This window comes from Lasioglossum baleicum, chromosome 11 (genome assembly GCF_051020765.1).
Source record: "Lasioglossum baleicum chromosome 11, iyLasBale1, whole genome shotgun sequence".
Lineage (NCBI taxonomy): Eukaryota > Metazoa > Arthropoda > Insecta > Hymenoptera > Halictidae > Lasioglossum > Lasioglossum baleicum.
The window spans coordinates 13,367,657-13,384,813 of record NC_134939.1 but is presented as its reverse complement, the minus strand read 5'-3'; the positions used below and the strand labels follow the sequence as shown (position 1 = coordinate 13,384,813).

General features: G+C 45.1%; 1 protein-coding gene across 1 annotated transcript in view; it reads right to left on the bottom strand.

Moving 5' to 3' along the window:
• The window catches only part of Crp (transcription factor cropped), a 119,916-nt gene that overhangs the window by 95,078 nt on the left and 7,681 nt on the right, over positions 1-17,157 (bottom strand). The window contains exon 2 of the mRNA XM_076433595.1: positions 6,724-7,054. Within this exon, the coding sequence (XP_076289710.1) occupies positions 6,724-7,054 (331 nt within the window). The remainder of the gene's footprint in view (positions 1-6,723; positions 7,055-17,157) is intronic.

The following is a 17,157-nucleotide window of genomic DNA, read 5'->3' as shown; positions in this document are numbered from 1 at the left end:
TCGCAGTTTTTTAGCATTTTCTATAATCGGGAACGATTTATATACAAGGGGAAACATAAATTTTATTTTTCGAGATAACGTAATGCTAGGTACTTCATGTTATTTTTACTAATTTCTAAATGCTTGCTTTGTGTCCGATAACCGGGTGGAGCACGGTAACTGGTACCTTTACTCTATATTCGTCCAGTTCTTTCGCAAACGAAAGAACGTCGTCTCGCCGTTTGGCCGAAGGAGGGTTCGACGGAGAGAGAGTACGCGCACCGATCGCGATTCGAGAAAAATCGGCGTAACCCTAGCACCCGAACACCGGAGCGATCGAGCAACCGAGTCGGACAGTTATCCAAGGAGACGCGTATGCGCAAAAGAAAAATGTTTCCCATCGTCCGGAGCGGCCGGCCGGTAATTAGAAACTGCGAAACGAAATTCAATCCGGGAACGAAACAAAATAATCCGTCGGGTTCGCTGGTGGTTCGCTAGCCGGGCAAACGAGGTAGAAGAGGCGAGGACGAGAAGCGACGAGAAGAGACGAGAGGAGAGAGGCAGAAGGCAGGCCCTGCGCTGTCCACGAATCGCGCAACTTTCTCTTCTGTCCGCTCGGAACACCTTGTAGAAAGCAACGGCTGTATCGCCGTACCCCATACCCTATACCTTGTGTATCCTGTACCCTGTACCTGCCCGGTGCACACGCCAGGTATACACCGAAGCGGAGACCTTTGTCGGTCAGCCTAACCAGAAGGAGGGGCCCCATGGGGAAGCCCGAGACAAAGGGACCAACAGGGGCCGAAGAAATGGCGAACCAGCCCGACGAGAACCAACGAAGATCGACGAGGATCGACGAAGGCGATAGAGGGGAGAGACAAACTGACCTAGATGAAATTTTCAAAGACCGCGCTGCATCGAAAAAAGGAAGACGCGAGAGAAAAGCACTGGCTGACGCGGGTGTACGTCGCACAGTGGGGCAAAATAATAAATTCTGTGCGAAAGTCAAAGACCTTTCGTTAGAAATGAGATACAACGACGATTTTCCTTTTAAAGACACGCACGGGATTGTTCTTTTAAAGAAAAAATCATTAAGATATTGCAGGATACGGGAAAATAGAGAGATCATAATCATTCCAACGAAAAAACTATGAATCCATTCATTCTTTTCACACAAATCGGATCTTCTATCAAAATCCTGAGGTAGTAGACAAATTTAAAAATAAATAATATAATTAATATACATAAAATAAATAATAGTATATAGTTTAAAAAATAATCGTGGCTCTATATCTCATTTCTATCGAAAATTCATTGATCTCGACAGAAAATTCATCACTTTGCCCCACTGTGGTTGGCGTTCAGAAGTAATTACGATTCACGGCGACGAAGAGGGAGAGAGAGAAAGAGAGAGAAGTGCCGCGTGAAAAATGAACGGCGACGAGAAAAAATGAAAAAGGTTGGTATAGGCGACACTTGGCAGCGAGGCAAAGCCACTCGTTGCGCACGGTGTTTTCCGCGGTAGTACATACTGCCATTGCGGCAGAGGAAACGCGAAACACGTGACGTCTGGCGTACCGCCGTCTTTCTCTCGCGACGTTTAGCCCGATCCTTGAGATCGAGAATTCCATTCGAACTCGAAAATGTTTATATCGTCGGAAAGACAGAAAAGGAAAATTCCCACAAGAGAATAATTATACAGATAAGATTTTCGAGTGGAACATGTTCGAGCGAAACGAATCGAGCAGCAGCAAACGACGATCGTAGAGATACAGCATTATTATGAACAAATGAGACCGGCGATTAATGGAATTATCATGGGAATTCGAGGAAACGTGCAATTAAAATGATTAAAAGAGCCGGATGCAGCGCGGATCCTATAAACTATAAAGATAAATGTAAAGGAGATAATAACGACGCGAATCATCTAGTTATTCATTGCTCGAACGCAGGAGTATGTGCTCTTTGTGAAGAACGCAGAAATTCGAGCGCGTGCTGCGATAAATGATCATTTGTAAACCATATTAGAAAATAATTGCTCGGCATCCTTGGCGTTGAGTACGCAAACGATCGAGGCAGAAGCGATCGTACATTTCGGAACGGAAGCGTATATCCGGAACGGATTTGGTAGATCGGACGAGCAGAGCGATAACGCGTACGAAATACGAACGGAGCGGACGAGCAAGAGGCAACGCGTGGTCGTGCGTCCGATTAAAGTTTCGTTAAAAGGTACACACCGAGAGGGAGAGAACCGCGGTGTATTTTTATTTTTGTCTGGCGAGCGCTAAATGAAAATGGGTCGAGGCGTCTGTGCTCATTTGCTCTCCTTCTTTTTGCTTCTGTTTCCATGCGCTACCGCTACAAAAGCCACGACACTCCTCGAGCATGCTGCCCTGGAGCCACGCCGCCGCAACGGTAACGATAGCGACACCGATAAGACGAATTGAACTTGAAACCCTAATTACAGGCAGCACGGACGAGCCTGCCTCGTCGCAATTTTCTTCTTAAATGTTAATGTTTGTTCATTCGCTCTTCTACATTTTGAATTTTTTCCCCAAACAACCAGTTCAGGAAAGATCAAATCGTATGGTACAAGATTAAGAACGTTGTCGTCTTTTTCAGAGTGTCCAAATATTAGTGGAAGTCACTGTATGGAGGTGGAATAAGGTCATTTATCGTTTCGCTGTATTTATACGAATGGTACTAGCTCGACAATTAAGTCACGCTATTCGAAGAGAATAGGAATAATTAAATTTATCGAATGTGACGCCAATTGTTCGAACTTCTGAAAAAAGTTCAAATCGAAGATTAAAAATCGTATTTCCTAAGAGTGTCCAAATATCAATGGGAATCAGTGTGCGTGGTGGTGCGCGGCGAGCAAAAGCAGTCGGCTAAGAGGAAAAAACGCGGCCGAGATGTTTCGTATTTGGCGATCGGTCTCGTTAATATTCACGTCGTGGCCGAACCGAGCGGAACCCGAGGGAAGCCGAGCCGGGCCGAGAAGGTTCTTAGTGGGCCAGGGCTTCGCGAATTCGTCGGGTTGGCCAGGCTGGCCTTTGTCGCAACGTGTCAAGAAAGAAGAGAGAAGAAAGAGGAAAGAAGGGAGGACAGAGAGCGGGAGAGAGACTGGAGAGCGAGGCGAGCCCGAGAGCGGGACCGTGCGCACAACGAAAACGACGAGAAGAAAAAGAACGAAGAAAAGGGGAGAGGAGTTGGGCCAGCGGCTTTACGAATCGAAAGAACGAAAGAGACGCTGAGCGATCTCCTAAAGAGAAATGCGTGGGAATTGAACCATGTGGCCCGAGGAGGACTGGTTCGCGAAATATCGCATTGCGAAACTACAAGCGCACCCACAACCGACCAGCCGGCCGGCCCGTTCACAAACGCAGTTGCTCTCGAGGCAACCACGTTTCGATTCTCGCCCCGAGCAACTCTCGATGCCTCCGACTTACGACTCATTCGATCCAACTCGTTCTAAAATCGACATTCTCGCGTTTACTTTTTCAGACACGGCGGAGACCGCGCGATTTCTGTTTTCGTTGTGTGAACGAATACGAAGACGCTAATGTAAATAAGATCCTCACGGTCGATAACGCGCGGTTTCCGCCGTGCCTGAATTAGAGATCACGGGTTTTGGACGTGTATTGAGGATACACGTATTCACGTGTACTAATATACGGTCAGGAGCAAAATTGATCACACACACATTACCAAACGACTTCAATTTCTCTGTAAGGCTAGAAGAATTAGTTTAGTAAATGACGTCTGAAAAATATGTTGCGAATGAATTGTGAAAAACAATAGTAAAATTTGATTTTTACGACTTTCTTTGATGGGGCAAGATGTGTTTGGTCAACTTGTATAAATTATATACGCTCTCCGAAAATTTCATTGAAATTGGTTAATTGGTTCACGAGTTATGAACGATCAAAAGCGGTAAAAGTTCGGGAATCTTGAAAAATGGCTATTTTTACCACTTTTGATCGTTCATAACTCGTAAACCAATTAACCAATTTCAATGAAATTTTCGGAGAGCGTATATAATTTATACAAGTTCACCAAACGCATCCTTTAAATTTTCGTGATCGACACAGGTAAAAAAAGTCGTAAAAATCAAATTTTACTATTGTTTTTCACAATTCCGACTAAATGCATTTTTCAACATATTTTTTCGTCGTCATTTACCAAACTAATTCCTCTAGAGAGAGCCTTACAGAGAAATTGAAATCGATCGGTCCATTCATAATAAAGTTATTCTGATTTAAACTGTGTGTGATCAATTTTGCTCCTGACTGTATATCCGTGTACTTCTTTATTCACGGATAATACACGTGTATTGAAAAAATAACGTTTACCCGCGTATTATCCGTGAATTGAAGTTCAAGCGTACACGTGCGCCTATATAAGGTTCGATGTTGTCTTCTGTCGGAAAATGTAAACACTTTGGTTTTTCTTCATCGAAATAAACAGTTAATTGATTATTTATTGACTGAGATTATGCTGTTTCTTCACTTTCGCAACCTATCATGTTAACTCTTGTATACTTCAATGTACGATCCGTGTACTTGAATACACGGGCACACGTGTATCAAATCGTATCCGGACTCCTGCACGGATTATATTAATTACACGTGTTCACGTGAAGTGGGTATCTGTGGTCTGAACGGGCTCGTTATTCGAACAGACTTTTCTCAAGCAACTTGAACGCGAGCGGGCGCGATAGGAGAAAGAGAGATGGGCTCCCTAAGATAGGAAATACGCGCGGGCACTCCACGATCTCAATGAGGTAATGACGGCAATCAGCTGATGGTCCCGTCGTCGGGGCAAACCGTATAAGGAGAATACGAAGCAGAGCGTGGAACGGCGGTCAGTGTCACACGGTTGGAACACGGACACCGGGAACAAACGATTAAAGCATCCCGACATGACTAGGCATACGCGCGCCGCGCCGTCGATCGAGCTGGTCTAGTTTAACGGCGTGGGATCGGCCGACGACTTTCACATGCTAAAATTAGTCGAACAATGCCGCGCGACAATTCGTAAAAGCCGCCGCGCGCAATCGCCGCCGATGTTCGCGAACGAGATACTATTATCGACGAGACCATCACGGCCAAGTGTAACAGGTTACTGCTTCCTGTCCACGTGTCGGCCTTAGAAGGAGCAACATCCTGTTCAAGAACGAATCACGAGCTTCGATTGATCTGGCTAAGTATTATTAGCTAGAGTCTCTCGAATCTAGGGAAAAGATTATACTGAGCGACGTACAATTTTTTCATCTTCGAGAGGAATCTTCGTCGATCTCTTCGTATTAGGTGTACAAATAAGTTCGGTGCCTTTACATATATCCAATTGTGATTGCATCTCAAATTAAAATTTCCTCCTTTGCTGTGTTTTAAAGCATCAACCTTGCCCTAATAAATGCACTACATAAATTTACGCTAATTGGTGGATAACCTCAAAAAAACAACACTTTGCACCATGTTGTTTCAGGAACAACACATTCGACACTGTATTCTTTTTGCATTAGAGTCAAAGAAAAATGCTGCCGAGGCTAGGAAAACGGTTTGTCCCGCGTTAGGCGAAAATGCTGAAATTTTGATCTCCGTGATGGAGAATGCAGTGGAGTGCTGAAAAAAGCGCAGGACGAGGAATTAGAGCAATTATTGAATGAAAATCCTTGTCAAACACATCTGAAGGGAGGCCGGGTGGGTCCCTCAGATCAAAAGTATGCTGGAAGGGCACCGAACTTATTTCTACGCCTGATAAAAGAGGAAAATCCTGTAGATGAAGAATGCAGAATGATGAATGAAAGAGCGAGAGCTATGAATGCAAATTTACACTACTGAACGAGGGTACGTACTATCTCCTCGACGATGCAGGTTTCGTCATCGTTCATCTCAATTGCAAAAGTGCGGCATAAGAATCGTTTTTTGTACGCACAGCACTTATTGCATCGATCCACGTTCGCATCGTGTATTTATATCGTACGATATTTACAGCTCGGAGTATCGGAGCAATCGTCGTGATCGAGAAAAAGATGTCGCGGTCCGATTTCATTTACAAACGCGCCGGAGAGAATGCGCTGGAACTGGTGGCACTGGATCACGAGACACGGCGACATCTTTTACTCTTCGTGCGTGCAAATGAAAGTTGAATCGATCGCATTCCAAATGAATCGATTAACCCTTCGAATTCGGTTTCATTGATCGACGCTCGATCACTTCGCTAACTTTCGTTCATTCGAGAAACAAGGATCGAGTAGGTCGATAGAAATTTGAAGGGTCGATCGAGCGGTATGGAGAGTAAGAGGGTGATAACCATGTAGTATGTCGAGGTGAGCATCGATTCTTCCTCCAGCACAGTGAACTTATTGGAGGAAGCACTACGGATGGCTCGTTTATCGCGGAATAAGCGACTACATAAATATACTACGCTCGGCTTCGAGCGAGACTTGTCGATTTCAGTGGGATCCAACTTCGATCCTGCGCTGTTTCTACTATGTGTATGTACAATAGAGGGTAGCCTGAACGGATATTTGCAAGCCCGACGCACGAGTGCGATACAAGGTGACCAGAAAAAAATGTAGTATGATCTTTGTGAAGCGAAATAACAGAAATGGAAAATGTGAAAGAGAAAACTGGGGGGGTGGCCTCGATGACACTCGTGCGCGGATGATTTCCCGTAGATGACGATACCGCTTGAAATAGAAGGAAGAAATAGAAAAGAAGGAAACTCGTCACTCACCTTGGAGAGTTTCTCGCCCTCGTGGTGCGGCAGCAAGGTCCTCAGCGACTGGAAACCGGCGTTAATACTCTGCATCCGACGACGTTCGTTACTGTTGGCGATTTCTCGCCGCATTCGCTTCTCTTGCTCCATGTGGCTGCGCGGTGTAACGCGGCCGACGTTGCTGGTACCGTTCCCGTTGCTCAACGCAACGTTTTGACCAGCAACACGGCGTGATAATGCGCCGTTGCTCTTCGATTGCTGCTGTTGCTGTTGGTGCTCCTGCGAATCAGCAATCTCGGCGACCGCCGCGCTCGTGGTCACCGAGCCCTCCTCCCCAGAACCGATACTTCTGCAACAGAAATCAACCATCAGTTTTCAGCTCGATCCACATGTCCTCTCGATTCATTTCGATTCGAAACAGGAAACAACGAAATTCCGAGAAAATTCCTCACATTCAAATAAAAATGTCACTGTACTCTCCGTGCCTCACTAGAAGTCCCTCAGTCCCGATGGTTAGGCTTTGACGTCGCACACTTTAGCCAATCGAACGGCTAGCTGCCGCATTCCTTTCGAATTCCTGCCAGAAGACAAATCGTGAGGCACGGAGAGTACATAAAAAATACAGTTACGCACATAATTGATCGCGCACGCTTTAGAGCAGAATAACTCTTTCATGAATGCGTCAAACGACTTCGATTTCTCTGTCAGACTGGAAGAGAATTAGTTTAGTAAATGACGTCTAATAATTTCTACGACTTTTTTTAGTGGGCCCGAAAATTTCAAAGATGTGTTTTGTAAACACGTATATAAATTCTATGCGTTATGAAAATCTCATTGGAATTGGTTAACTGGTTTACGAGTTATGATCGATCGAACGTGGTAAAAATTGCAATTTTTCATGATTTTCGGCCTAAAACTGCCATTTTCACCACTTTTCATCGTTTATAATTCGTAAACCAATTAACCGATTTCAATGAAATTTTCGGAATGTACACGCACAAACTAATCCTTCCAGCCTTACAAAGAAACTGAAGTCGTTCGGTCCGTTCACAAAAAAGTGACTCCGATTTAAATTGTGCGTGATCAATCACGTGCGTAACTGTACATAATATTGAAATACTTTTTGACGCCCGGTCCCACACGGGACGGTTAAGAAGGGAGTCTACTGTATGTTTAAACGGCAGACAAGGAGGCTGTGACGCTGTCGGGGCGAGAGTACGATGGCGGACGCATTCATTTGATAGAGCGAGCGACAAGAGGCGAGTGTGGCGGTCTCTTGAAAAGCATTTTGGCGCGAGCGGCAAAGAGATCTCGAAAATCAAAGAGACCAGATGCAAGGGGGGAACCGACGAGAGGGAAAGCGAAGCGTCGCGACGTCCTCCCGTATTCACGTTCGCGTGTGTTCGCCGGGTTTCGTGGATGCGCGGGCTATTTGATTTACAGATACGAGAGTAGTATAGAAAACCAGCGAACACCGAACCGGCAAATATAAAAAACCATCCCCCTCAAGGGCTTTTAAGGAAATTGAAAGCGTCGAGAGCCGTTTGTTTCAAGGATCTACACGGCCGTCCAGGAATTATCACCGGATAAACTACCGGTCAATGAAGCAAGACGTCATTGTCGTTCTGTGGTCAGACCACCGAACGGTCCCAACTGCACGCAATTCCAGCCTGTCCGGAGTTATTTCACCTATTCGAACCGTTTAACCCCATTTGTCGATTACTTTCGTTTTTCCACAACAAAAAAAAGAGTTTGGTCGTTCGTTCGGCGAACAAGAACGCTTCGAGGCTCGCGCACTACTAAATTGCAAAAAGACGCGAAGCATGGAGAAGAGCACTGCTATAAAATTCCAACGACTACGATAAATCTTGACCTTTTCATTTTTCCGTCGAGACACTCGAGAACACGCCTGAAAAGAGCGAACGCGACAAGCAACATCTGGTTAAATTACAGGGAAGAAACGGTCGGGAGCCGACGCGTCGTGCCACGCCAGAGAGACAGGGGAAAGATCAGGATGGCGGATGTGAAATGAGTCAGTGGGGAAAGACCGTGACCTTGCGGCCTGCTCACCGAACATTCGTTCAACGCGTGCCGATAATGCTGCCGTAGTATCCGTGTAAATCGTACCACGTACGAATATACCTATCGAACGCGTCACGGTACACGTATTTATTCGGTACGCAAATGAGTTCCTTCCCCTTTTTTTTTCTACGATCATAACTTCTGACTGAATTCGAATTGCTTCCCGATTTTCCTGCCGTCTGGAAGACCGTTCTTTTAGTTTTAAGAAGAATCGTGATGAGCGCTCTGAGAGTTTGCAATCCTATGCTACAATTTCAAGCAATATGACGTGCGAGAAGCATCATTTGCGTCACTGCCTACGCTTTGCATTCCAGCTTAGGAAATCAGCTGTTGAAGCTACTGGAATGGTTTGAACATGCAAAGAGTGGGACCAAAGATTTAAAGCCGGCAATTTTAATTTAATTTTAATTTGATGACGGTGAGTTGGAGGAATTGCTCATCGAAAATCCGACCCAGACGCTTTATTAAATTTTATGTAATAAAATCTTGAATTTGGAAAAAAAGGGGGACAGGACTTATTTGCGCACCTAATACGATGGATGTAAGATCTCCACTCGGTTGCTACGAAAGGAAAAGTTCGTTATCAAGACCCGATTCAGACTTTGTTAATTAGAAATTAGTACTCCGTCCTCGTGAGATGGAAGAAAGGGATCTCGGAATGAGTACAGGCGATTGGAAGAAACAATCGGTCCGAGAATTCGAAGCGGTTGGACGTGGACACGTGGTCTAATGGAATCCCACATGGCATTCTCTCGTCGAATGGATACGTTGGATCAGCTGGTACGCCAACGACCGGATGGTCGACCGTGACGTCAGCTTGTTGGATACCCGCTGAGAGCTCGGATCAGAAGCGCGGAAGTAGGTCGTCTAAGTAGGTGGCTAGCAGCAGCGTTACCTTCTTCCTTTTCATCGTGGACCCGATACATTCCCCTTTCACGGGGGCAAACATAATCTCTTGTTAACGAGTCGGACCGGTTAATCGTCGCGAAATATTCAGAAGCGTACACCCTCGAAATCGGAAGAGCTTCGGTACGATCTTGGGAACACGAAGATGTGAACATGAAAGACATACACCTCATACAACATACACCTCATCGATTTTGATCAAATTCAAATACATATGTTGTGAAACTGACCATTCTGAACAACTTCTATTATTATGTACGTTGGTATCCAATCAACTACTAAACATTTTAGTATTGTATGAGGTATTATATCAATTCCATATCTATAAAATGAAGAAAATCATGTACACAATGGAATCATTCCAGTTCGGAAGAAATGTTTCATTTTCAAGTTAAAATAACTTCTACTGCAAAGCTTCTTCTCAGCGTCACTATTTAGTAATTGATTAGTCACCAACATATTTAGTAATGTAAACGATATTTTGAATAATGATACAGCCATTTTTTTATTGGCGCCATATATGTAGCCAATGCAGCCATACAAAAAATATAAATTTTCTTTTCCCTTCTACGACCGGAATTATTTTTAGGGACAAAGACGTTTCAATCACTGTAACTGTAAAGAAAATGGTATAGCAAGGAATTAAATGCCACAGGAAGGAACCGGGGGCCCGGTCCGATTGGGTCCGAACAAAAATGCAACGAAGTTCGGGACGCATACCACAGTGGGTTCCCAGCGAAGCCTCGACGATGGTTGCAGGTAAGTTCGCGAAGGCGTGCGAATCTCGTCACGCGGCGTACGTACGTGGCACATGTGAAAAAGCGTGTGTGGTGGTACACGCCGCGGAGTCGCACACTCTTACGGCGACGAACAAAGAGAGGAAAAGAGAGAGGAAGAGAGAGACGAATCTCTCTGCCACGTCGCGATTGTCCCGATATGTGTCGGTTCGCTCGGTACACTGTTATCGTTACTATATCGCGCACGCGCGTACGTGTGTGTCGGTGAGGGACGCGAGAAAGACTGTGGCGAATGTGTGTCTCGATTCGGCTTGGCTCGGCTTGGATCGGCTCGGCTCGCGTGAGTCACCAACAGCTGACGGCTGGCGCCACTCAGCTGGTTGTTACCGGTGCCTTCGCACGAGTCTCGCTATCTCTGCTCGCCTATCAGCTGCGAGCAACTAGGAAACCAACCGCACCGGAAACCGAGTCTTGCGAGCTCTCCACAGAAAAAGAGCCGCGAACGGAGCCTGGAACGTTTCGCCAACCACTCTTTCGATGGCGTCGACCGATTTCCGGAAGTTTCTTCTTACGTGGAACTTTCGAGCGTGTCTACCTTTTGCGATAATTGCATCCTGGAGCACAGCTTTGCGATGCATCGATGAAACGCGCAACAAATTGGTCGCAAGTCTCGAGTTTTGCTAATCGAAACGCATGGTTCGATGCGGCGTGGCGCGATACGAATAGGTCAAGGTTCGCGAGAACTTGAGCGAATTCGCGTTCGTAGCAATCCTCGGCGCGGCGATTCATTCAAGACTATGAATCGCTGTCTAGGCACGACCCGAGAGACGCTGTTTATTCTCTTTTCCTTCTTTTCTAGGATCTCGTGATCGGAGAGGAGTCGGACGATGGTTTCAGCGTTTCCTGGAACAGCTGAGAATAGTTCGCAGCTCGACAACAAGCGTTTCGCAACACGGAGTAAATGAGACGCGTCGTGATAGAAGTTATCAATGAATCGCTTCGTGTTTCCTAGACTAGCCGAGAACGCGGTACTCTCGAGAAATATCTTCGAAAGAAATTGATTATTGGATAAGAGCGACGTATTGCGTCGGAAGACTGGTCATTTTGTCTCGATAGAGGACGGATCGTTACAAAGGCGTTCGGAGAGCGACTCGCTTTCAGAGGAAAAAAATAGGAGCGAATAAGCGTAAAGATTGCTGCCAGCGGCAGCTGCGAGTGGAATTTTTCTGAAACGGGACTGTCCGCGACAGATGTTAACAGGATCAAGCACAAAACCAGGAGCGAACAGTGCTGGCGCAGCCGCGACCTTTTCTTTTACTAGCGGATTCTTCCCGGTTGCTTCGGACTCGACGAAAAATTGTCGCACAGGCGCGAGATCGAGCCGATTATAAAAATACGATCAACTTGTCGCGCGGCGATCCGAACGCTTTCTCGTCGATGTATCGGGTTACGCGCGGATAGTCGCCGAGGACGAAGCGTTTAAGAGGAACAGGGAGTGCAGGGCAATTTCGCGGATGTCTTTGGCAGTAAAGATGCCTCCGCGCCCGGCTGTGCGTTAGCTCGCGAACAGGATGGGGAACGAGGCGAAGAACGAGAATGGGAATGGGAATGGGAATGAGATTGGGAACAGCCAGGCATATATTTAGCTGTGTGACGTAAGGCGCAGGCCAGCGGGCGCCACGTCGAGTCTACGTGACTCTTCTATTTCGTCTTCCTCGTCTCTCTCTTTCTCGCTCGATTTTCGCGGGCCTGTGCATTACACACCGGATCGAAAAAACCTTCTTCTCGTTCATTCTTTGTGGTTCGACGCCCTAACGACGGGATCAAAATCCAAAAGTTGAGCAACGATGCCTCCGGGTTGCGTGTTCAGCCGAAAAATTGAAAATTTAGGGGAAATATCGACATTTTTAAGAATTTACGGAGACAACGAGCGCAAATGCTGCATTTAAACATTTTTCCCTAAATTTTCAAATTTTAGTAAGCCGAAGGCATCATCGAACAACTTTGTGTGATTCCGGTCCTGTCAGTCAGGGCGTCGAACCACAGCTTTTCCTGTGTGGGGTAAAACGCTATCCAATTAACTTAGTTTTATCGTTTAAAACCGTCGTTCGCCGGACATTTATCCACCTGAACCGTTTTTGACAAAAATATCATTGGTTCGTCTCGCTTGCTGACGTCACCTTCCCTATTGTTACACAACGACTGGCAGTATTATTCTTGAGAGCAGAGCCCATTAGCGAACCGAGACCTTAGAGAGCTTATAAGCCGCATAGTTGTCGCTTTTACTCTAAACAGCATAAATCACGAGAATTTATTCTGGAGCAGACGCGAGCGTGAGAGCTCCGTTCGCGAATCACTCTCGCGGACACGCTGTGTTACAGTTGCGACGCTCGGGACTGCCGACGAGAGATTATAGAGAGTAATAGACGCTATTCATGACTCGTGTACAAACGTCGCTTGCTCTTTACCATCCCCACCCGTTCAACGGTTCTGTCGCTGTCGACAAGATCGCAGCAAGGTCCATACCTTTTGGATACCCGGCCAGACCACAATGGGATGGCAATGCGATTACCGGGTAGACGACAAAGCCCGATCACCGAGAGAATCCACTGTACTTGTCTACCTCGGTTCACCCAGAGAACTTCGGACTTGGAGGGTCGTCTCACCGGCCCGGAGGAATCGATGTATTACCGTGGAAATATTAACGTGGAACGAACTCGTTTGAAAGAGGGCATTTCTTTGCACGGTGACTCAGGGTACAGATATAGTGGAGCGGTGAAGAGAGCGAGGGTAACGGCGAGGTGAAGATCGCGGCAAAATCAAACCAATAGAATTAAATGCGAATATTTATGGTGCAGCGATGACGAGAGACTGGCGGTGCACGTGTGGACTGGGTTGGCAAGAATGTAATTTCGGTATTTCAAAGTGAAATGAAAGCCAATTTTATGATTCAAGCAATGAACTTTAACCCCTTGCCCTAGAATATCGTGTCAGACTCGTGATGAAGATTCTGAACAGAGTCTAATAGATATGTACATACCTGTGTGTTATTCATTTTCTTTAAACCGAGATAAAAGTCTATTTTGATTTCGTTAACGTATAGCTATCGGATAAACTTTCTAATTTTTTCGGAAATTACGTGTACAAAGAAAGTTCTAATCACTGAAAGGGGTTAAGCAATGAAATTTTTCTAAATTTTTCTAAATACCGAAATTACTTTCTTGCCAACCAAATAGAAACAGAAATCACCGCACCGCTCTCATCAACGCGATATATTCTAGAGATCCCCATTTCACTTCGCTACGTGTCATTTTGAGTATATTTAAATACACGCGTATTAACGTATCCGCATTTGAATTCGTATTAACTTTTAGGATACAGTTACTAATTTTCGAAAGGAAAATATGGGTGTATAAAATAGATGGAACAATTAATTTGAAAACCACTCCCATTACAGAAAGTGTAATCAACTAAACCATAAAGTTTAAGTTTATTGTTGCACCAACAACTACGATTTTTGTGAAGCCATAGTCTCAATATGTACTCGATATCATTGTTCTAAAGATTATACGAATTCAAATGAGGATGCATTAATACACGTGTATTTAAATATACATTCGCGAAATAGTACACGCATGCCCGCGGACTTAATACATATGTATGTAAATGCACGTGTGTTATTAATATATTCCCGTACTCGGAGACACGCGAGTTTGAAGACTCGAACGGGTCTAATAACTCGTAGTAACTCGTACGTTATCGGAGTTTCGTTATCTTCGTTCCCAGTGAAACGTTGGAAAACTACGGAAAAGAAGGAGACGTAGCGAACGAAGAGCGCAGCGACGATTTCGGGCGAGATCAACGCCTCATAACGCGAAATTTGACACGCGGTATAGGTACACCGGGCGGCATCGATCGACCGGCGCGATGCGGCTCAGCGCGGCGTGTTGCGACGTAACACCTGCGACGAAAACAATGACAACTTATACCACATATATCGATGACGATCGGAATGCGAGTGCGACCTGACGCACGAAACGATGCGAGTCGACCAGCTGTCGGATTTCGACCGCCAATGACACAACCGGCAGAGTTTCTACAAAGGAGCGGGGCGCGGGATGCGGTGCGGCAACGGCGTACCGTCAGGTAGTAAGAATGTCCTTGGCTCTCTTATCCTACGGTTCAACCTCCTTTTTTTCTCTCCAATTTACGCTTTGCCATCGCGACACGCGATTCACGGTACGCTCGCTTATCGCGATTCACAAGAACGACTCGCCGACTTCGAATCCGAGGTACGCGCGGCGGGGGATAATGGCGTTTGAAATATTCAAAGTTGGTGGACAAAGTATAAGAAGGTCGAAAACGGTGACCTTTTCGCATTCAAAGTGTGTCGAAATCGCGTTCTTGAAACGCTGGACCGAGCCAGTCGAAAGTCAGGGGACAAAGAGGAACCGGGTGCTCTGTATTCTGTCCCTTTTTCTCCGGAACCCGATGTAGTCGTTCAGGTAGTCAGGACCAGAAAAGTCCGGTCCTCCTTTGTTAACCGTAAACCGAAAACCGTGGCTCGACTCGAGCTCCGAAGAACCGTCGACTCAACTTTCTGAAACCGATTTGAAAATCTTTTTAACGGGGTAGTCTCGTTTATCTCGTTCTCGTTTCTCGATAATGCAGAAATGGGGTTCTTCAGTAGTCAAAAGCGCTAGATGAAAGATCTAAGTCGCAGTCGCCCTCTAAAATCCTATTTTTACTATTCGGAAGCATAAAGCTGCGCATGTACATAGCTATTTTCATAATGCTGCTGAATAATGCAAATTACGCCTCGCAAACGTAAAAGTGGAACTTTTGAGCGACACGGCGGTCTAGGTTCTGTAGTTGTCAGGAAAACGCCACATGTTATTTATTTATATTTTGTGCGATTTTTACTGAATGACCTTGCGCAATTATAGTCACTGAATTCGTAATGAAAGGGACTATCATTGTGGATGTTTAAAAAAGGGTGGTTCCATTTAAAAAAATGAAGGGGACTTCGATATCTCTAAAAAAAAATTTATTTAGTGTTGTGTGAGCCCCATTTTACCATTCAACTTTGTCCTGAAGACATTTAATGTATCCTTGAAGACAACAAGGATATTTGAGGTGATAACGTTAGGTGAGTCACCCTGTATACTGGAGTCAAAAAATGTATTCGATCAATTCCCATATGAAAACACCTTTCCTATCTCAATAATGGTCAAATAAAAAATCTAGAATCCTCAGTGTTAATTGAGCTTTATAATATAGGAGTTACGTGCTTACCAGAAAAAAAAGTCATAAAAACAAATTCGAAAGAATCAAAAAAATAATGCAATTCAACCGATGTCCTATGTCAAAGCATTAGTGACAAAGTATAATATGCGGCGTTCTTCCCGACAACCACAGGATTGATCTTTCATCTAGCGCTTTCGACTACTGAAAAACGAGAAACGAGAAGAAACATCCCGCACCCTTGCAATCCTGGAAACGAGACCACCCCTTAACAAGGCGCGGTATCATTGGAACCATTGAGTATCTCGCGATACAGAATTAGTGACAAGTCGTCGAACGTCTCCGAGAAGAAACTAAGAAGGGGACTAGCGTGAGACAGAGGCATTATTCTTGTCTGAAGTTGGGTCCCTTTGGTCTTCGTCCACGAGCAACATTCGCACGCGCGCGCGTGCACCGCTAGTTCGCCGGCTGCGAGAGGTCAACAGAGAAACCATTGTTATCTGTCGGCGAACTGCAGAACTGGAGGCCGTTTCGTGACTTTACCCATCATTTTTCGCAGCTTTGACTCTCCGCGGAATGAGAATATTAGATTATGTACTATGTATTGGGTTGACAAGAAAGTAATTTCGATATTTTAAAGTGAAATAGCAATGAACTCTAACGAATAAGACATTTCCCCTTTTGTTCGATGATCTTTTGCCAAAAAGAATAAATAAGAATATATTTTATTGATCAAAGTTCATCGATTGAATAAAGAAATTCGGTTTTTCATTTCACCTTAAAGTACATACCGAAGTTACTTTCTTGCCAACCGAACAGAATAACCCGCACTTTATAGAAATTAAATCAACAAAGTTTATTCAACAGCGAGAAAGACACGTCTTTACGGTTTAAAAGGAGCTCTCATCAAGTGAGGATCGCCGGGGCCAGAAAATTGAACGATCCCATGAACAAATATACAACGGTTTTATAAACAAACTGCAATTGAACCGATCGTTCCTTGTGTGGGATAACACATTTGTTTCTCGTGTACGAAGTACATTTCAACAGAGAACGAAAACTTTGGAAAAGACTCGTGACGAATTCAAACTCGAATCTGCTATTGTCGAATAAATACAACATTTCATCTTCTAAGAAATGATGAACGACGAAGAAATTCTAATCACCGCAACCGTGAAATAAATTGTAGTGCAAGAGGTTGTGGAGATATGCATTGCGACGAAATATTTTCAGGAAATATCGGCAAGTTGCTTGGGGGTTTCCTAAGAGAACGTCGAGCGTTGATCGACGAACGTAAGCGCTGCGTAGAACCGTGATTCAAGCGTTGTCCGAGCGACTTAACCCTTGCGCTACACGCGAGTATGTATAACGAATAACGAGATTTGAAAATATACAGTTCCAGCAAGTGTTAAGCCCATTCCTAGACGATGCCAGCCAAGTGCCGAGATTTTGCAGTGCAACGACGTGACGCCGCGACGCGACG